The sequence below is a fragment of the Cygnus atratus genome, chromosome 1 (assembly GCF_013377495.2).
Source record: "Cygnus atratus isolate AKBS03 ecotype Queensland, Australia chromosome 1, CAtr_DNAZoo_HiC_assembly, whole genome shotgun sequence".
Lineage (NCBI taxonomy): Eukaryota > Metazoa > Chordata > Aves > Anseriformes > Anatidae > Cygnus > Cygnus atratus.
Genome location: NC_066362.1, coordinates 121,930,207 through 121,951,605, shown reverse-complemented (window position 1 = coordinate 121,951,605; position 21,399 = coordinate 121,930,207). Strand labels below are relative to the sequence as shown.

General features: G+C 37.9%; 1 protein-coding gene across 4 annotated transcripts in view; it reads left to right on the top strand.

The window, feature by feature from the left end:
- The first annotated feature begins 4,855 nt into the window (after positions 1–4,855).
- Positions 4,856–21,399, top strand: part of GK (glycerol kinase) — a 32,191-nt gene continuing 15,647 nt past the window's right edge. For 2 of the 4 annotated variants that reach the window (XM_035542139.2, XM_035542137.2), the window contains exons 1-10: positions 4,875–5,080; positions 10,626–10,699; positions 11,326–11,432; positions 12,000–12,077; positions 13,088–13,167; positions 14,131–14,268; positions 14,998–15,107; positions 15,681–15,747; positions 19,087–19,122; positions 19,791–19,858. In XM_035542139.2, the coding sequence (XP_035398032.1) occupies positions 5,003–5,080; positions 10,626–10,699; positions 11,326–11,432; positions 12,000–12,077; positions 13,088–13,167; positions 14,131–14,268; positions 14,998–15,107; positions 15,681–15,747; positions 19,087–19,122; positions 19,791–19,858 (836 nt within the window). In that variant the 5' untranslated portion in view covers positions 4,875–5,002. Of the gene's footprint in view, positions 5,081–10,625; positions 10,700–11,325; positions 11,433–11,999; positions 12,078–13,087; positions 13,168–14,130; positions 14,269–14,997; positions 15,108–15,680; positions 15,748–19,086; positions 19,123–19,790; positions 19,859–21,399 lie in introns of all 4 variants that reach the window. The other 2 variants (XM_035542140.2, XM_035542138.2) reach the window with 2 other exon arrangements.

Genomic DNA, 21,399 nt, shown 5'->3' with positions numbered 1-21,399 from the left:
GCTTCTTGGCAGAAAACAATCCACTTTTATTTTGTCTAGGTTTGTTCTCTGCCATGTTAATGAGCTCAGACAACTCAAGAAGGGATCCAACAAAAACCAGACCCATATCATAAGCAGCAGAAACTGCACAGGCAGGAACTGGATGGCAGTAGTAAACACGCATTCTTTTAGTACCTATGTGCTGCTGGCTCAGCTTACCCTGTGGAATCGTGCCTCTGCTGGTTATTATTAGGTAATTCAGCCCTGCTCTCTCTGAGGTCAACAGGAATGCAGTTACTGATTCCTGAGAAATGTAGCGGATAAGGAATGCAGTGCCTTTTGACCTGAGGGAGAGCTGTCCTTTACCTCTGCTCTGCTAAGCATTTGCTGCGTGACCACGGGTTAGTAATGCAGCTGCTCTGAACCTTTCTCCATATCCGTAAAAAAAATGCTAGGAGCATGACACTGCTGCAAGAGGTTTCGTAGAGCCAATATGCCAACAGCTTTTGAAGTTCACAGACAAAGAAATACGTAGATCCTGGGGCCTTCTAACTAACTTGGGTAAATGCCATGACCACCATAGAATAATCAGTATTAAATTCTTAACGCCCTTTCTCTGGATGTTGCTTGGCAATTCAGCATGAAATAACAAAACTGAAATCGCAACTAAAAGCATGGGGTGTACTTCCTTAAATACTCTAAAATGGATTTTCCTTAATATAATTAAATATATTTCTACAAAAATAGCATATATTTGATGATATGTTTCAATCAACACTATCATTCTGGACTGTATGATGCTTCTCACTTCAAACATTCCTTTTCTATTTTTAGTTCTTCTGCATGATGCAAGAGCTCAGGCTAGTGCAGAATTAACAGAAATTCTTTAAATCCAGTGTAGTGATAGCTTCCATGTTCTCATACAACTTCCTTCAATGATTCTTAATAGTTTCACTACAGCTGTCCTGGAATTTTTTATATCCACAGATGGAAACCAAACTCTAGAGTATGTAATGCTAAAATTTAAATTCTGAGCCTGGGTTTACATAGAAAAGTGACAAATATTAATATTTAGAGAAATACAACCTTTTTTTTCTTCTAATCCTATCATTATACATAGATATTTCTAAAAATAAGCTTAAATTGCTAATATCAAGTGCAAAAAAAGATATATGTCAGAAGATGCACTGTATGAATAGCAATTGCCTTGCCTTTGCTAATTTGAAAGTCAAATTGAAGAATAGGATGAGTCTATGTGAAGTGGTCTTCATATCATCCATTTATGGAGCACAAACTAGATTAATTCATTTGACAGGGAAAAATAGGATACGAAAAGAAAGAAAGGATAAAAAAGAAAGCCTGCAAAATATAGTGTCTAAGGAAACAAGTAGAAAACTATCTCAAATTTAATGCTTCTCCTCGATGCAGTGTCCATTCTCCCTCAGGATTTAATTTTGCAGTAAGCTGCCATAATTTCTGTATGGAAGCTAGAAGACCAAGCACCTCAGAGTTAAGGATTTTGAGGCATGGAGTAGCTACTATACCAGTAATGAATATTTATATTTCTCTGAATTATTCATTTTAATTCCCAAGAATGTTTACTTTTATCTATATGAAAATTGTGTGTTTTTTTTTTCTGATTTTTCCATTTTGATGAACTACTTTTCAAAGTGGCATTCATTGTCTTTAAAGTATGAATTTACTTCATCCAACTGTTGCTTTTGTCCACATGAGAGACAGTAACTGCAACAATGATTGCTCAGGGTCTGAAGAGTGAGAGAGTGATTCTAAATATAAAATGTCATTCAGGGAAAACTATTGTTTAATATCAGGTCAGAAGTAAAATGCATCCTGCAAGACATCTATTGCATCACCATAGTCATGGCTTCACAATTGAACTGTTCTTGCCAAATGGTGACAGAGCACTGTGGACACCTTCCAAAATAAGCCTAGGATAGAGAAGAGAGGAAGAGAGTTTCTTGTTCTAATCAGCTTCCTCTATATCCGTGGAAAGGCTCCCTGTATACGAGTGCTGCAAACCACATACGTAAATGCGAGGGCACCGGCAACCAAGGTCATGATCTATTTGTGTTTGCTCCTTGGGATGGCATGAGAGACTGAATGTATTCAAACGTGCAAGCACCTGCAATCTCACATGTATCATTCATGCTCCCAGTAGGCAAAAGGGTACATGCAACAGCGTAACTCATGATCCTGGCACGCTTCACACTTTATGTGTACACCTGTTGTAGGCCAATTCCAAACATTTCCCTTCAGCTCTTCCTACAGGAACACAAAGATCAGACATCAGTAAGGCACAGGAGGATTCAGCCTGCTGAGCTCTCTGTCACTAACAGGCGAAATGGAAAGACATGTGGATGTCTGGCGTCCACTCTTTAATTCACACAGTATCACATGCTTGGAGTAGCCTGACACGGTCACATTTTGTCCTCAACTTGAGGTCAATAAAGAAGAATCAGCTAGAAAGAGCAGAACGTAATTACCAACACCCCTCCACCATTCTGCTGATACTAAAAATAAAAAAAAAAAAAAAAAAAAAGGGGGGTGGGGTGGGGAGGGGAAGGTGTTATTAGCTATTGAAAACAGTTCTTTAGGAAACAAATTACTTGTCTTGGAAAAATGTATTGTAAATATTTATGTGCTTAATGAATGTGCATCAAATATGTTCGTTACCTGAAAATATCCAAAACCACCAGTGGGGTATACATACTCTTAAGTGGAGAAACACAGATATTCATGCTCCTTCGGGCACACCGCTTCCATTACCAAGCTAATTCCTTTAACAATATCTGAGCTGCGTGCAGCCTCGCACCATCTCACCGCAGAGGTATGGCCACAGCTCCACCCTTCCTTCCTCTGCAAACAGCTTCCTTGGAACAGTGCCCACTATCTGTGCCCACAGGTCTGCAAAAGCAGCTTTCAACTATAAAGCAATAAATACCACAGGGAAAGAAAAATAAAAGTGTTACAGGCTGTAACTAAGTCATTTGCTATCTATTATACGTTAGCAAAGAGCCTTAGCATCCATGCCAAAATAAAAGTGTTCAAACACCAAATAAAAACATTGAAGGATAAAGAGTATGCTGTTCTATTGAATATTCATATTATTCTATTCTGTTGAATGAGCTAGGAAGACTAGCTAAGTTGTTCTCCATGACACTCTGTTTACTAGAGTCTACCAAAATTCTCTGCTTCTGTCTGTCTTAATCAAGAGTCTGCTGCAGGGTAAAGAAACAGCACAGGTTATCATTGCCATCTCTCCTTTCCCAGGTGTGTGAAAATACAGAGACACTGCTAAAGAATACCCAAGAAAATGGTAGATTTGCACATCCTAGGAAATTTCTGTAACTCAGTGATCTCTATAAATTTTATATAGGTGCAGTAGTGTTTCATGTTTTGCATAAATATCAGTCATGATATTACTTCCTCCTTTTCTGGATCCTGAGAGACCTCAACTTTTGCTCAAAATAGTTATGTCTTACCTCGAGCTAAAATTTAGGTTCAAAACATCATACGGCAGGTTTTAAAAGAAGCAAAAGAAAATACAAAAATCATACTAATTATACTGATGAATTTAGACTTCAATAAGATCCTCTGAGATTAATTCCCTGAGCTGTTAGTCTGTATGGAGATGGTGTAGCCCTGCATAAACTTTTTAAAGTCAGCTGTGGTTGCTGCCCGTGGCTGTAGCATAGAGGTTGCCTGCAGTGTATGTTGTGAGTTGACAGGTGGAGAATTTGGAGGGTTCTTCTGCACAGCCAGAGAGGACTGTTGTCACCTCCTTGCACCACCTGCCTCTGGTCATTCTGTATGGGCTGCAGAAGCAAAGTCTCAGAGCTAAGTAATCTCTGAACCGTAGCTGACATTTTATGAAGAAATACCAGTCGTGGTTAAAACACTTTAGGTTAACAGAGAATCTTTCATAACATTTAGTTAGCGGTTCCAGTGCTTTCTTACTCCAACTCTTAAAAACACGCAACTTCTTACTAAACTGTTATCTGTCTCATTCCAGATTTTGTAACTACAGGCTGTAACTAAGTCATTTGCTATCTATTATACATTAGCAAAGAGCCTTAGCATCCATGCCAAGGTGCCCCAATGCCAACAGACACAAAAAAAAAACGGTACGCTGGAAGCACTGGATCAGATGTCACACCAAATATTACCAAGCAGCAGCAATCCGATTGCATCTGACCATATTCTGACAAAATACCTCAACTTTGGACAACTACCACCAACGGGAAACAAAGACAAATCTCTTTAATTGGAGCTGGCGAAGGACGATTTACCACAACATTTCACTAGTTAACTTCTCACATGCTTTAGTCAGCATTATTAGCTTTTGCAACTCGATCACGGGTCTTGCAACACCAGCGGTTTTTCTTGAAGCACTAGTTGCTGACACGTAGGAAGGCCGGAGGACCAAGATCATGGGGTTTTGTTTTGTTTTGTTTTTTGAAGTCATTATTTCTGCTGGATGCAGAGACCAGCTTTGCGAAGCGACACCGGCCCCGTTGCGGCCAACGTTTCACAGGTGGCTGCCTCAGGCCGGGTGGCTGCCTCACAAGCCCTCGGAGCTGCCCGGGAGCGGACAGAAACGGGCTTGGAGAGGGACACGGAGCTGCCCCGGTCTCCCATCAGGAGCCGCCTCAGCCTTCCCGCCCCGCCAACGACTGCCCTCGCGCCGCCAACGGCCACCAACGCACCCCCCTCGCACCGCCCGTCACGCGCACCCCGCCCCCGTCCCCCCCGCCCCCGCCGCGCCCCGGGCGCCGATTGGTGGCGGGCTCGCGACGCGCGCGGCAGCGCCCCCCCGTTGGCCCCGCCCCTTGGCGGCTCCGCCCCGCCCCTCCCCGCCCGCCGGCTTCACTCGGTGGCCACGCGCCGCGGGCGGTCGGGCAGCGCGAGCTCGGCCGTTGGCGCCTTTCCCCGCTCCGCGGCCGTTGCAAGGCGGGGACGGGCGGCGGCCGTTGAACGTTAGCCGGGGGGGGGGGGGATCCTCATGGCCGCGTCGGACCGCGTGGCGCTGGGGCCGCTGGTGGGCTCCATCGATCAGGGCACCAGCTCCAGCCGCTTCCTGGTGAGCACGCCGTGGGGATCGCGCGGGGAGGGGGCCGGGGCGGCGACGCTGCTGCGGGTCCCCTCCCGGCCTCCCTTCGCCCTTGGGGAAGGGCAGCGCCGTCCTGCCCCGGCTGCCGCCCCCGCAGGAGGACGAGGACGAGGAGGAGGGGGGGGTGGGCGCGCTGGGGGCCCCACGGCCTGCTGTATGCAGGAGGATGGAGGTCCCTCCGAGCGGCCGCGGGGGATAACGTGTATAAAAACCCCACCGGCCGGGCTCCAGCCCGCTGTGGTGGCCTCTTGGGGCGGCTGCTGCAGTTCCGGTCTCGGTGTCAGCGCGTCCCGGCGTTCAGGTGGCTGAGCTCGCCCACCCTGCGGAAGGTGGGCCTGGCTGAGCACCGGGGGAGGACGGGTTTGTCTAAGGATGGGGCGGTTAATGACAGCCCTCTAGGTTAAGGCTCTAGTCATTTCCATATTATGCAATAGACAGTAACTAATGTCATTACTATCTACCTAACTTACTAGATCAGCTTCCTGCTTGCAAATCTCTATGCATGCTGTCCTGTCTCCTAGTCAGTATGTCATAGCAATTTGACATAGACCCCAGTGATAGCTTCTGTTCTGGAACCGACATAGAGGTAGCAACCAGATAGGGCATGTTGTCAAATGTGCACGGTATTGAACTGGGAAGATGAATGAGATATGCTTCCCCCATGTGGAATTTCCTTTCACGAAGCAGGAGACCACGTATCTTGACCTGTGTTACCGTTATTTCTCAATATCACGACCTTCATGGGATTGTCAAATGACAAAGCAGAGATCTAGGGGTGGAGAGAAACTCCAAACTGACAAATGACACCAGCGGGCTATCTGGAATGCCAGTCAGGAGCCCTTTTCAAAAAAATAATTGGAAAAGTTCCCTGTAATGCCTGAAAATAAATTCTGTCTGCTCTACACATGCAGCTGAGTTAAATCTTTTTCCTAGCCTACAAGGATAACACTAGTAGAACTGAAAGTGACACTTTGAACTTTATACTCAAGATCTTTTTATGAGTACAAGTTCTTCTAAAAAGAAATTCCTTGCACTATTTGCATTCATTAGCAGGTTTTATACTGTTAGTTGTTGTTTTTTGTCTGACATGAGGTACGTTTCTGTTCAGGGATTCAGATGCTCAAATAAAGAAAAGGCCATACCTTTTTACTTCTTTCTTTTTAAGAAAGTGTACTAGTACTGTACAGCCATTACCTTTTTTTATTATTTACTTTTGAGACAGAGGACATAAGATCTTGAACAGCCCAAAGATGTCTGGGTGAAAAATGTGGTTAGGGTAGCATCAATAGTTCAGTCTAAATGGCGGTGGCCAATTCCCACATGGTGTTCCACAGGGGTTGGTAGTGAGGGGTGATACCCTGTGATATTCTTATCAGCATCCTGGATGATGGGTTAGGATGTGCTCTCAAGTTTGCAGGTGAGCAGTTGATTGAAATTCCTGGTGGAGAAGTGGCCTGTCAGAAGCGTCATGAAGTTCAACAAACTCTAGCGCTTGGGACAGAAGGCTTGGGAGCAGCTTGGTGGAAAAGGATCCAGAGTCCTGCCGGACAGCAAGTTGAGCATGAGAGAGCCGTGTGTCCTTGCAGCGGTGAAGATTAACCCCATTAGGAAGAGTACAGCCAGCAGGTCAAAGGAACTAATTATTCCTGTCTATGTGCCACTTACAAGGCAGCACTGAGAACACTGTGTCTGGTTTTGGCCCCCCCAGAGGAACAGAGAGTCCAAAAAATTGAGTTTAGTCCGGCAGAGGGTCACTAATGCAGTTCGTGGGCTGCAGCACATGACATGCAGGGCGAGGCTGGGAGACCCTGGGCTGTTTGTCCGGGGGAAACGTAAGGGGGCATGGAAGTGGTGTCTCTAGCTATCTAAACACTGCATGTAGAGAAAGGCTTTTCTCAGAGGGGCACAGAAAAAGAAAACAGGAAACAGAGACAAGTTACAGCAACATAAACCTCAAATAAATCAAGGAACAGAAGGTTCACTAGGCTCAAACACTGGATCGGGGCTCAAAAAGACAGATCTCCATCCTTGCAGGTACTTAACACCTGGCTGGAAAAGGCCCTGAGTAACTAGGTGTAATTTTAAATTTAACATTATTTGAGCAGTGGGTCAGGCCAGAAGACTCCAGAGATTCCTTCCAGCATTACTTATTCGTGATTCTATGTATGGACACAAGCCAGGATATGTGAGATTCTCCTGCTTACATGAATGAGGCTGGCTGATGATAAATAAGCACCAGAACTGAGGAAACTGCATCTCTGTTACTGCCACTCCTTGTTTATCCTTAGCACATACAATGCACACAAACAGTTTTAGTTTATGCTGTAGCCTTGCCCTCAGAGGACCTTTATTTGGATCTTTTTTTCTGCAAAAGAAACCGTCATTCCTTGTGTGATTTCTCAGTTTTCGTGTTAAGTTGGGATGAACTTGGATGACAGGATCAGAGTTACTGGGGAGAGCTCAGTGCTTTAAGTGCCATCACCATTGCTTGCAGCTCATTTTCTTAAGATACCAAGCTGGAGGAAAAATGGTTAGGCTGAACAACTGTACCTGAGTGACTAAATTCTGATCTAGATGTTTTGCCAAATATGTTCATCAAATACTTGCATCTATCATATTCCATTTTATTCAAGAATGATATCATTAAAATCCATTGTAACTCCTACTTTTGCTAAAAGCCTTGGGGTCAGGAGCTAATGGCTCTGCCTTATCTCTTGAAAGGTATGTGCTGGGTAAAGCCTTTCTGGCATTTTATCCAAGAACAGCAAGAATTGAAATATTCGATGAAGTGTCAATACAGTGAGGTACACCTACAGTACTCAGAGTCCTAGGTTTATCAGTCAGTCACAGATTTATTTTTTTTCCACCCCCTGCACATTTTCTTTCTGCCTTGATATCCAGAAGAAACACTTCAAATAAAATTGTATCACATTATAACCATTCGTTTCAGTAAACAGAACCAGCTTTTACTTAAGGAAACGCTTAGTATCTGTTGAGCTTACCTTACAGAAGGGAGTCCCTTCTGCTCCTCCACTAAGTAGCCCAACCTTTTGGGGAAAAAACAAAAATTGGCTATGTAGCTAACAAGAAAGTTAAAAATGTTGCAAATGCTTTATTTTTTTCCCCCGAACTCTTAGTTTTTATCACTTAAAAGGATTATGGTTCTGCTTTTTATTCCCGTAATCATAAGTGCTTCTGGAAGAGGGGAGGAGCTGTTTGACAAGAGCCTTCCAAGCCAGATAATTTCTCTGAGACAAGTTAAACTGTGCTCACGTGTTGGCCTACAAAGCCATAGCTGTTTCAGCTTAACATAAACTCATGAAAACACAGCATAGACTAACTGAAGTAGCTTTTCTGCAGGTAGAGTTATGACTATCAGGAGTGACAAAGCTTGTAAGTAATGGTAAGTTACTTGTAAAATATGTCACTGTTTATTGTGTTTTCAGCCATGCAGCTTCTTCGTCACTTACACGAGCCTCGTGTTTGTTTGTCTCACGGTTCTTTTTCATTCTTTGAAAATTGGTAGGGCTGGGTGATCTGAATTCTTTTCCACTAAGATGATAAAGGGTGAATGTAACGCCATGCAACTGTTAGCACTCCTTAGTGTGATGTCATGGATGAGACCCTAGAAACGGCTTGAATTAAATGATCAGCTTTTCTGTTTGTCTGCTTGCTTCCATACAACATAGCTACGTAGGAGTTCCTTCTCTACTTCGTTGTTTTGAGAGTCAAAACTCTAGCTCTACTTCTTTGTATGATACATTTGCTGGGAGAGGAAGGAGGGTGTTACTCTTTTTGCTTTAATCTCTCACCAGAGGGTTCGGTACATTTCTAGATATTTTCACTGCCTTCCATCAGATCATCTCTGCCGCAAGATAGCTCCACATGCCCAAATGGCCCAGACAATTCTGTATCTACTGCTGATACAGTTGGGGCAAAACTGACTTTGACTTTTTTTCCCCTGTGAGAAGTGAGAAATCATTATCATAAACTGGATTCAGCTATTAATGAATATGAAAGGAAGGAAAGCAGTGACGGAAATACACTTCAGACCTGTTTCAACAGGAATGTGTTGACCCTATCTGCATTAGTCATTGTCACCTATTTCTCTCGCACCACTGTCTGAGAGAAACAAGGACAGTTTTTCTTTTTTGGCTACAGCCTGGTGGGGGTGGGCAAGAGCTCCAATTTGTTCTGCTTATTTCCTACTTTGTTTACCATTTTCTAATGGGTTTAAATGTAATGTCTCCTTTATGTTTAGCTTCCTTCTGTGTATCATAATTCCATTATCACTATATAACATGGTATTGTTTTCAGCGACACTTTTTAGTCCCTTGTTGAGGATGTCAGAAGCTTGCGGTTTTGTTTGTGTTGGATTGGGAGTTTGTGTTTACCTAGTTCTTCTCTATGGGCATGAAAAAAATCCACGTGTTTGTAGTCTTACTGGTTCTGTTGAGAAATTATTCCTGCTAGAACAGCTTACTTAGAAGGAGGCAAAATCCTCGCTCTGCTAGGGCTTCACCGTTTATTATCTGCAGGTCACACACTCTAGGTTTAATGAATGACCTCGTCTGGTTGAATCTGTATTTATTTCCTTCTAAAAGGATCCTTATGTGCTACCTCCTATTTCAAGAAATACTAAATGATTAATGGTGAATGATTACTGAGTGATATTTAACATTGCTAATAAGTCACATACATAGATATTAAACCTGTGTTCAATAAAATGTCTTCTATCTTTATTATAAAACCTTAGTAAATGTTACTATGCTTTTGGCATAAAGGGAATTTCAAGTAAAAATATCTTGCTACATACATGCAAGACTCAATCTCTCCTATTAACTGTATTGCTTAGCATTTTAAGACCCTTATCCAATTATACCAATTCCTTGCAAGCATGCAGTACTGACAGAGCTTACCCTCTTCTAGGATAGCTTCATGTCAAGGCTGAGCTGGTAGGTGAAACAGAGCTAAGTAAATACAGTGGAAAAAATACAGTGGTGCTTTTCTGTGTAATCTCTTGGGTGATAACGGAAAAGGAAGAACGTGAACCTCTTTAAGAATACTTTTCTGGGGAATAGAGTGGAAAAATTAACTTTTAACATTTTCCAGAGAGGTTGTGCTGTTTCCATCCTTGAAGGTTTTCAAGACCTGCTTGGAAAAAATCCATGGGCAGCTTGGTCTTAAACCCATGGGTGACCCTTCTTTGAGCAGGAGGTTGTACCAGAGGTGTCTAAAGGTCCCTTCCAGCCTGCTCTATTCTACAATTCTAATATGTAACTAAAATGTTTCTGAACATCAGGGTTTCAGCAGTTATCATTGACAGCAAAGCTTACCAAAATATTGCATAAATCCTAATACCTGAACCCTGCTTATGGATATTTTTTTTGTAGTTGTTGATAGATGAGAAAGGGGCTATCAGTTATAACTTCACTGTATTTATTCCAAAGAACAAATGTTATTTATTGTTGTTTAAACTTCTGTGTTCATAGAAAATTGTGTAATTTATTTGCAGGTGTTTAACGCAAAAACAGCAGAGCTCTTGAGTCACCATCAGGTTGAGATACAGCAGAAATTCCCTAAAGAAGGGTATGAATTTTCTGTGGCTTTTTATTCATTTATGGACATTTCGGTAGAGCATATGCATTGTTGTGTATGAATGACCAAAACTGAAGTTGATGATCTAAAATGACTATTTAGAATGTACTATCTGCTGTAAATGATTCTGTGGTAGGAAAAATGGCATAATATAACTACTTTAGGCATCTAGTATGTGCTTTGTGTTACGTAAACTAAAAATACTTAGCTTTTCACTCTGACCAATCATTAACATGTTCTCTTGCGGTCTCATTTAAAGTGGTAAAGCTGGTTATTTTTGCAATTTAATCATATTCTTCAGCTTAGTCCATAGAGATGGCACAGTTTGTTCTCTGAGGTGTTTTTTGTTTGTTTGACCTACCATTTTGTTAACTGACTTACTGGTTGCTCCAAAGCCCTCTGCATGGGATAAAACAAAACAAAATTCTTGTTTTCTGCAGATAGTTTTGCTATGAAAATACAGCTTACTCTTTAAAAATGCTTTGAAAATCATTAAACTTTTTATAGGTATGTAAAACATTCTCTGTAATTATGATTATGTCAAAATGATCAGACTTGATTTTTTTTTTCTCCTAACTAAGTTTTTAACGTGCATTTTTATTGACTGTTTGTTAAAGATGGGTGGAACAAGATCCAAAGGAAATCTTAAAGTCAGTCTATGAATGTGTGGAAAGAACCTGTGAGAAACTGCAACAACTGAACATAGACATCACTAACATAAAAGGTATTCCCAGTTCTTAAGTGTAACTCATGGCTTTAACATGCTCATAGTTGAGCAAGTCAGATTCTTTTTTAAGTCAATAAGGAGAAAGTATGCACTAGCCTCAAAGAAAATGTTAACTCTTACTGAGAGTCATTTGTTTGGGAGGAGTAATGAGAAAAGAGGCAGTTCGTGTATATTAGCAATGCAAAATCTACAGAGTAGACTTAACCAGTCTTACAAAATCACAGAGACAGGTGATGAATGAAGAAATTCTGAAATGTAAAATGTTTAGGAGTTACTGGGAGAAAACTAGTTTACCTGTCAGTGTTGGTGCTGTCTCAGTTTGTGGTAAATAAAAAAAAGATTTAGAGCATGTAAGTTAAGCAGTGAAAGATGAATCGACAGTTAATAGAAGTAATCTTTCTAGACTGTAACATGAAAAAGTTGGAAGCATTTTATTTCCCATCTACTTTCCTCTTCTCCTTACCTGTTCATCCCTCATCTCCACCTCTCCTTTCCCTCCCTCACCCCCATAAAGAGGAAAACAAACCTTCTGAAAAGGATACTTCTTTCTATTTTGTCCTGAAGCCATTGGAGTCAGCAATCAGAGGGAAACAACAGTGGTTTGGGACAAGATCACTGGAGAACCTCTTTATAACGCAATTGGTAACTGCTATACTTTCTAAATATGTAGCATTGTAGAATGAGTGTGTTGTAGAAAAATGCTTTCCTAGTTCTTTTCAGATCTCATTGTGACATAACCTACTGACTTCTTTGAGTGTTTGAGATCTGTGTCATCGGCTGTGTGTTTGTATATACAAGTGCAATTAAAAAAAGACTATTTTGTTAATTATTACCTAATAACTTAATAAATCGCTTAATAGTCTTTTAACAAAAAGCAGTGTTCCTAAGGGGTTTTGTACATCCTTAGCATGTCATGAAGTCCTGACTTATGCACAACCAGTTCCGTTAAAATGAAGGAGCTTACTAAATTTTCAGGATTTGATTTAACTTTGATTTAACTTTAAAGGAAACACATGTTAAGTAGATTTAATTAATACTTACTGATTTGTATTTGTATAAAAATAATTTACCTTGGCTTTTGAGATTGACAGCTGAGAAATGGTAATTGTCTAGATTGTTTCTCTTAGCCTATGGCAATTTAGTTTAGCAGTTTATCATTGCAAGATCAGGACTCCTCTATGTTTTCCTCTGTTGTTTACAGCTTTATCTTCAGCTGTACTTGGATAGCTCTGACATAGCACTTTAGTTCAAAGTTTTCATGTTATAGTAAATAATCAACCTGCTGTTTGTTTTGACCTTCCAATTTAATGACACTCATCCACTACAAAGTAAGCAGTATTAGTCATTTGCTTATACTCTGGTAGAGAAAAGTATATATCCTAATATGTGGAAAATCCTGTTTGACTTTTCAAATCATTAGTTTTTCTAAATCAAATGAGTGTATCCAACCTTTTTTTTTCCCCCACAAACACGCATTAAAAATAGAATGGCAATACAGTATTCTTTCAGCTGTGTTAAAAAAATAAAAAAAGAAAGCAATAAATAAAGACAGGAATTTACTGCCAAGAGCTCTAATTTTGTAAAAGCAGCTTACATATGTCACTATTGGTGTGTTAGATCATTTAATTAATTCATTTTATTCATGTTTGTAGTGTGGCTTGACCTGAGAACCCAGTCAACAGTTGAAAGGCTTCTTAAAAGAATTCCAGGAAACAACAAATCCTTTTTTAAGGTGAGAGATATTACAGACTAAATAGCAGCTGGATACTTATTGCTACAGTATATAACGTTTTAGGGATTTTTTGCTGAAAAATTCTCCATTACAAAGTAAGTCAGTTGTCGCTTCTAGTTCCTTCTTAGCTGTAAAGTAATTTTTAAAAATGCATAATACTATATACTGATCTGAGACTCAAAATAGATTTATAATACTCCTTACATAGTCTTACTAGAGAATTGGGTAACCTTTTGTACGACTTAATTGAGCACTTCCTATCCAATCTCTAAATATCACACCAAAAAATTAAGATAGAGTAGAAAAAAATGTTCAAAAATCATTTACTGATGTGAAATATTATCATTTTTCATCGTATGCCATAATGTTGAACTTAATTACAATCAGTCTGAGAACTGCAGAGATATTTTATGAAAAGCAAATTCGTCCTTTTTTTTTCTTAATAAGAGTATATGTAAGAATTTGGAAAATAAATGCTTGCAGAATGGTATCAAAATTCTTTGATTTATGTTTTCCGTGATTGATTATGTAAATATTTTATATTTTATATATTTAGCCACAAAATGGATGTAAGAGAGCATGTAAACTTATTTGATTTTTAAATTCAAATAGAGTACAAAATCCATCTTTCTTGTGTCATGCTGCTCATTTTTATCAACTTTACTTGCTGTCTAGTCATGGAGATATCCTGGATGAGACCGGACTTCTGCAAACAACTGTTTCCACATAAATGGTCTTTGTACTGCGTTTAGATCAGCTTTGATCTTTGTCTATTAGTGCACTAGCCATTTGTTTTTGATATTTTTAGATTTATTGTATGCTTAATTTATCTGACTTTTGAGTCTTGCATTTTTCATTTGATATGACTATTTTTATATTTAATTGTAGTATGTGTTGAAAAGATCTTTGTATGATCTCTAAATGCTTTTTTTTGATTTTTTTTTTATGTTTTTGATTTTACAGTTTAGGACTGGTCTTCCACTTAGCACTTACTTTAGTGCAGTGAAACTTCGGTGGCTTTTGGATAATGTAGAAGAGATTAGGCAAGCAGTTGATAATGGAAGAGCAATGTTTGGGACTATTGATTCATGGCTTATATGGGTATGTACTTATGAGTTTATTATTACTCTTCTGTAAAATGAATTTCCATTTCCCATACCAAACAAATTCATAACAAAAGCATTTTTTCCTGAAGACACAGACAGAACCAAATTTTGAGTATTTACAGGCTGCTTGTAATAATATTTAATCATAATTTTCTGACCAATTTCATACTTTTCTTCATCTAGAAAAAGGGATTTTTTTGTCTCCTACCAGTTCACTTGCTGAATATAGCCTGTTTTTAGCACAGCTTTAGGCAGAGAGATGGGATCCTAGCAGGAGCATTGTATCACGTGATGCCCACTGATCACACAGTGATGTTGTTACAAGCTGTTAAAGAAACTCCATTAAAGCTCCTTACAAAATGATCTTGTACTGTCCGTATAGCACTACATTTTTTTTGTAGATGCTTATTTTTAATTTCCCACTTTCTGTAAAACGTTGCTTATGCCTTTCAAAAAACTTGGACTTCAGAAAGATGCATTAGCCACCTTTGCAACATAAGAATCCAAGAGGTACTGCAGTACCCTTACTATTGTACTGCTGGACCCGTACTATCTTTTCCATGCCTTAATTCCACTATATTAAGTCTTCGCCTTTAGTAGTTGCAGAAATATCAGTTTTCCCACTCCCAGGCTGAAAGCTTTTTGAATTTACTTTTTTTTTGTAATTTGTTGAAGTAAAAGTGTATCTTTTCATGGCAAATACAGGTGTGGTTTTTTTATTCAGTGTTTGACAGGTGGGAAGAATGGAGGTGTTCACTGTACAGATGTAACCAATGCCAGTAGAACGATGTTGTTCAACATTCATTCCTTGGATTGGGATCCTGAGCTCTGCCAGTAAGCTCAGATTTTCAGTTATATTGTTCTTTAAGTAGATTCTGTAAGTGATATGTAAAGAAACATTTAATAGAAGAATTTCTTGTCGAGACTACAGTCAGTTATTACTGTTGTATTTACTGTTAACATTAATAATTAAGATTCATTTTTCTCCAAATGTCCAAAATCTAACTATCTGGATTAATTAAAAAAGCAGAGCCTTGATTTTTTTCTGTCAGTAGAGGACTATTTCATGGAAACAATGGCATTTAATATTTTGTTTATTTCTTAATTAAATTTTTAGTCAGTTACAATTAGTAACAATATTATAAAGATAGTGTTGGAAGAGCAAAGACTTCCCATGTGAAAGTGTTGGACATGTCTTCAAAATACTCAAATATTTCTCATTTTACTCCCTGATTCAGTGTCACATTATGTAAGAAGTGGGGAAACATATAGTGATGGATTAAACCCTAGAAATCAAAGTTACCTTTTTTTTTTCTTTATAGCTTATATTTATTTAAGAAAATAAATGCAGAATCCTTCGTGATTTATCACTGACCATATATATAACTTCTTTTGTATTGTGTTCAGGTTCTTTGATATTCCTATGGAAATACTTCCAAAAGTACGAAGCTCATCTGAGATTTATGGCCTGATGGTATGTGTTCTTGTGACGTTGATCTTGTAAAAATATAATTATATCAATATTGATTGACAGAATTTTCATTAAAACTAACAGCTTTTCCTAGACTGGTATTGTTCGGCTTTTTCTAGACCAGTATTGTTTGATTTGTGAGTAGTATGTCATTATCTCCTGTGTGATATTATATGAAGTAAAATATCAGTCAAAAAAGCAAAGCAAGATGAGAGAGGTTTTTGATAAATATAAGACAAGTTGTTGACAAGTACTTATTGATGTAGAAATTACCCATCAGGTTGTAAAGTGTAATCAGTAGATCTAAAGTAAAGAGCTTGCTGTTATTAAGGCACCGTATTTGTACTTCTCGTACAACTGAAAAAAAAAATATGTGAAAGTTACTCAATGGTCTAAGAAGACTGGGCAAAGTGTGTAACGTCTTATTCCCATATAACTGAAGGTAGAATTTGGTCAGTTTCTATGAACTAGCAGATCACAAGTGACACCTTAGATTGCTTTTTTGCCTTTTGTTTTTAATAAACTCCTTTTGCAGTGTATATTTACATAGAACTTCAGTTTAAAAAAAATAATAATAATATTGTGAACTCTTACACTAATTGCACTGCTCCCAGTGGAGCTGTGAATGTAACTTAGGAGTAAAACATGATTTGTTATCATTGCCCTGAGGTTTCAAGTTTACTTTGATGTGTAGTACCAATTCTTCTGATAAACTGACATCTAATTTATTCTTAAAGCTTGAGAATAGGATAAGCTAGATGTTGTGATTTCACATTTTTTCATGGTATTTTACCCTACTGCTTGCTAAGAACATACAAGCATTTTGTAATTAACACAAATTAAAATTTTATTTAAAACGAAATTCTAATTTGCCTGAAATGTAAGTACTTTTGCTAATCTGTCAAAAACGATGCCACTAGAAATCTTACTAACTTTTACTAATGCGAATGGTCAGATGAGAGTGAGCTGTATTAAGCTGAATGAGTGAGGCAAATGAAATACTAGGCAATGTGGCAATGAAAAAGGAGATACAACCTGGCAACTGAAACAGAATAGCTGGTCATTGGTCACTTTAAATTTGAACTTTTGTTTCTCTTCCCCTTTCCTCCCGTTTTTTTCACATTCTTCCTTTTGCTGACTAGAAAATCTGTCCTAGCCTGGTGAGTAGAGGCTTCCATTAGGCTGACCACCTCTATGTTATCCACTCTGTTCAGGTGCTGTGCATTTCCATTGATTTTTAGGATTAGTAAAAGCATGCTTTCTAGACCAATAAATTTGGCAAGTATTTCCAAATTTGAGATATTACAGTATGTGCTCATGTCAAAGTTGCTTCTGAAGTGTAATCTTTATGTAAGCATTTGCTTTAATTTGTAGGCTGGTGAATATTTCTTTTCACAGCGAACACAAAAATACAGCTACTGTCTAGTAAATGCTGGCTTTCTCATTTTATAAATGAGGAAACTGAGCCATTCTGTCTACAAATATTCATTCTATTATATTGAAACATTAGATTCATGCCAGGGTTTTTAGTGCATCTATAAAATGAATTACCTTAATTCCAGTCAATTGAAATGAGAATTAAAAAATAAATAAATAAAAATCAGATTGGAAATGCACTTGCATGGCTTCACTGAAAATTCATTTTCACAATTCCACAAAGAAACAATTTTAAAAAAAGAGGTAAAAATAGTCAAGATAGAGATTTATTATGATACCTACTGCAAGAATGCAACTGAAAAAATATGTGGTAGTGTTTGGAAGAATTTCTGTATGAGCCTTGAAATGCTGTATCTTAAAATGAGGCATCTGTCTTTGCCTAGTGTGTCATCACAGTCACTTTTTTTCTAGTCATTTTACTGTTTTGCACCTTTTCATTTTAAACTTGACACAGGCTGCATGTTACACTGTATCTGGTTTTCTGTACACTATAATTTCAAAAAATTATCTTTAGAACTATTGAGGTAGTATACAATTTTAGGCATTAGCTGCATGAAGCTGAAGTCCAATGTACAATTCAACTCAGCCATGTAGTCTGTGACCCTTTCCTGCTCTATTTTAGGCATGAGCCGCATTAAGCTCAAGTCCAATGTGCAATCAACTCAACCATACTGTTTACGTGATCCTTCTGTTTTCCTTTAGGCGTTATATCTTACTTCCTTTTTTTTTTTCCTGACTTTAAACCAACTTCAATGCATTTCTCTTTAAGTGATACAAAAAGAAGAGAGTTCCAGCTTCTACAATCTTAATATTACTACAATCTTAATATTACTAAAATATAGTTAACATATGCTATGTTCAGGATTGGAATCTGTGCTTTTCATAAACATAATTTAACAGGATTGACTTTTTTTTTCTCTACCCAGTTCTCTCACTTGACTTTTATTCTCCCAGAAAGTTGTCTTTATGTGATGTATCTGTTGTTTTTTTTCCTCGTTTGCTCTATGCAACAAATTCCTAGACAAACAGTTGCTCCTACGAGAAAGTATTTTTCTCTAGGACACTTTCTCCTTTATAAATATCTTGTGGCCGTCTTCCATTTCTCACTAGAGATTTTTATCAGAATTGAAAGAAGCATTAAAATACTAAAAAAAAAAAAGTCTCTTTACTGCTTAAACTATTGTCTGTGATAATCGGGTCCTGCCTTTTGCCAGACAGTACCATGATTCTGCCACCTCAGCACTGATTGTGGAAACATGCTAACTGCATAAGTGATAGATATATTTATATATGTGATACCACATAAACAGCAGTGATATCACAACTTGCTTTTTTCTTCTCCCCCTCCCCCCCCCCCTTTTTTTTTCAACTTATCTACACATTTTCCTTGCTTTTATTCTTGGGTTGAGTTACCTTTCATGTTTGGCTATAACAGGATAATGGGGATATATTTTTCTATTCTGTTTGTGCTTTTTCTTAGCCATTTTTTTTTTGTTAATTGGAAGGTAAATCTGAAGTACTGTAGTCTAGACTTTAGGGATCAAGGGGATGCAGACTCAAAAGTAACTATGTTTAATTTGGCTTACATAGAGGACCTTCAGTGAAAAACCTGTATGGTTTTGTGGTCTTTTGTGAGTTTGTTGGTCTTGTATTGAAGTCTTTGTCTTGAAAACTGCAATGGTTTCTATTAAATGGATACTATAAAGCAAATTCTACAGTATTAGTGACACTGTTTTTAAGCGGCTGTCCATTCTTGTATGATTTAGCCTTTCTTTCATGTGTTTTGTCTGCATCCAAGATTTGCATCTCCCTATTAAAATAAAAGTTTAGCTTATTTTTGACTGCCTGAAATTTCTATTCACAGAAAGCTAATATGGAGCTTTTCTTTCTCTTTTTGTGATTCAGAAATCTGGAGCTTTGACAGGTGTACCAATTTCTGGGGTGAGTCAACTTCAACTAAAATTCTGGCATAGGAACCTGGTAGATACTGCAGGAGCATTTCTTCACTGGAAAAAGCTTTAAGAAGGGTGAATCCTGCTACAAATTAAGATGATGGTTTCCAGTTTTTTGGTTGTTTTTTTTTTTTCCTTCATATGAAGTAAATTTCCTTTACATGAAGTAAATTTTGAGGTTGAATTTAATAATGAAGAACCCAGTAAATTAATAAGATAAGGCCTGGCTATGCAAAAACAGCTGTCAACTTTAATGCATGTCTAGTTATGTTGGAAACTTAGAATCTCTAAATAAATAGCATAACAAAATGGAACCGAGCTCTGCTTTATATATAATAGTAGTTCAGTGTATACGTAATCCAGAAATTTGGGGCAGATTCCCAGCTTTTTCTACAACATGCATTAAGATAGTAAATTTCAATTTTGATTTAAGTTGTTCACCATAAGTTCCATGATACATTTAATTTGCAGTTCTTACAAAAGGAAGAGTAATAATAAGCACAGGTTATCTCTATGGATTTTTCCTCACTTTCAATTACCGGGGTGCTTCTAATAGGTTAGAGTCATAGTTAAATATATCTATTCATGTTACTTGTTCATGAATGTGATTCATGTGCAGACATTTGCTAAAAAAAAAAATTTTTTTTTTTTTTTCAGTGCTTGGGTGACCAGTCTGCGGCTCTTGTTGGGCAAATGTGTTTTCAAAATGGGCAGGCAAAAAACACGTAAGTTATGAGGAAAGTTGTAAGATAAACAGTAGGTCACTGTTCTGTTTTGAATTTAGTGTTATGTTCTCTTTCAGCCTAACTGCCGGATACTTTTGTAGTTATGACATAACTATAGCTCTACCTTTTGACTGTGTTGACCTACAAAATAAACAGTGTACTGACTTCTGAATGAAATAGGGAAAATAGTGAAATGGTTTGTGAGGTATAGTTTGGAACAAAGTCATTGTGAGGAAATACCTCTGTGTGAAAGAAGGTTTTTCCTTTTAAAATTCTCCAAAATACCGACTATAGCAGTTGCTAGGGTAATGTAAACTGAGTAAGCTAAAGTTAAACAAATACGGGCAATGCAAGGTAGATTGCATAGACTTCAATGACAAAAAACAGACTATTGCTAGATAGGAAAAGGCAACCTCTAGGTTGCTGTGCTTAGTTTTCATTCTGTGTCTAGATCAATATGGAGATTATAAAATGTTATTTTCCTAGCTCTCAGCCTCTTAGTTTCCCTTGTTTAAAACAGCTGATCAGTTAAATCAGGCAAATGGTGTAATCAAACATTCATTTGAGGAAAAGCTCTTTGCTTAAATGACTTGATGTTTCATTTACAATTGTGTGCCTAACAGAGCATGTAGGAATATACAGAGTTCTGGACTTTCACAGATTTAATTGCACATTAATCTATACTTCTTGCTAATTAACCTTCACGTTATCTTTTATATTTGTACACGAATCTAATTGTTAGTAGCCTTGTATTTTATTAAAACAAACATGGTTCTAAGCAATATTGTCACAAAGTATTTTTATAAAAATATTTTTATAACATGAGAGACTTTTGGGAAAAAAAAAACTTCTAAAGAAAATGGTAAAAGTTAAATGTCACATGAGAATGCTTAACCTATTTGTAGTATTGTTACCTTTTTTCTCTCCAAATATAACTGACGACTTTCTCAGTACTATGTTTAAGTTGTTGATTTTTTCAGGGTGTAAAAAATATTGAGAATTAATAATTAGTTGGAATAAATTAGCATGGATTATGAGTATATTGTATTCTTTTTATTAAACTGTGTCTTTGTATGTGTGTATGCACACATACATGTGACGTGGTCTTCAAATGAGAAACATGCCACTCTTAGAAATATTTGAACTAAATATGTTTAAATAAAACCCTCTTCTTTGTGGCAGGAATGCAGTGTCTTGAATTTTCACCTTTAGAAGTTTGAATTTGATGTTTTGAAATATTTATTTTATAAAGAGGCTTTCATAATCATCTTAAATTGAAATAAGTAAACACTGCCACCCAGGATGAATTCATGTTTAGTTTTTGGCCCTTTCTGCTCCTTGATAAGTACTATACAAGAAATAACCAGAGAGAGAGGTGTAGGTCTAGATTTTTCAGCTTCAGGTTGCATTTAAATTAATTTGGGGGGGATGATTTTATCATCAGTTAATGCTAACATAAACTTAAAGGCAGAAAAAAAAAGTGGTGTCTTGATTCCCCACAAAGGAGTTGTGGATTCAGGAATTGCAGTAATTGTTTATCC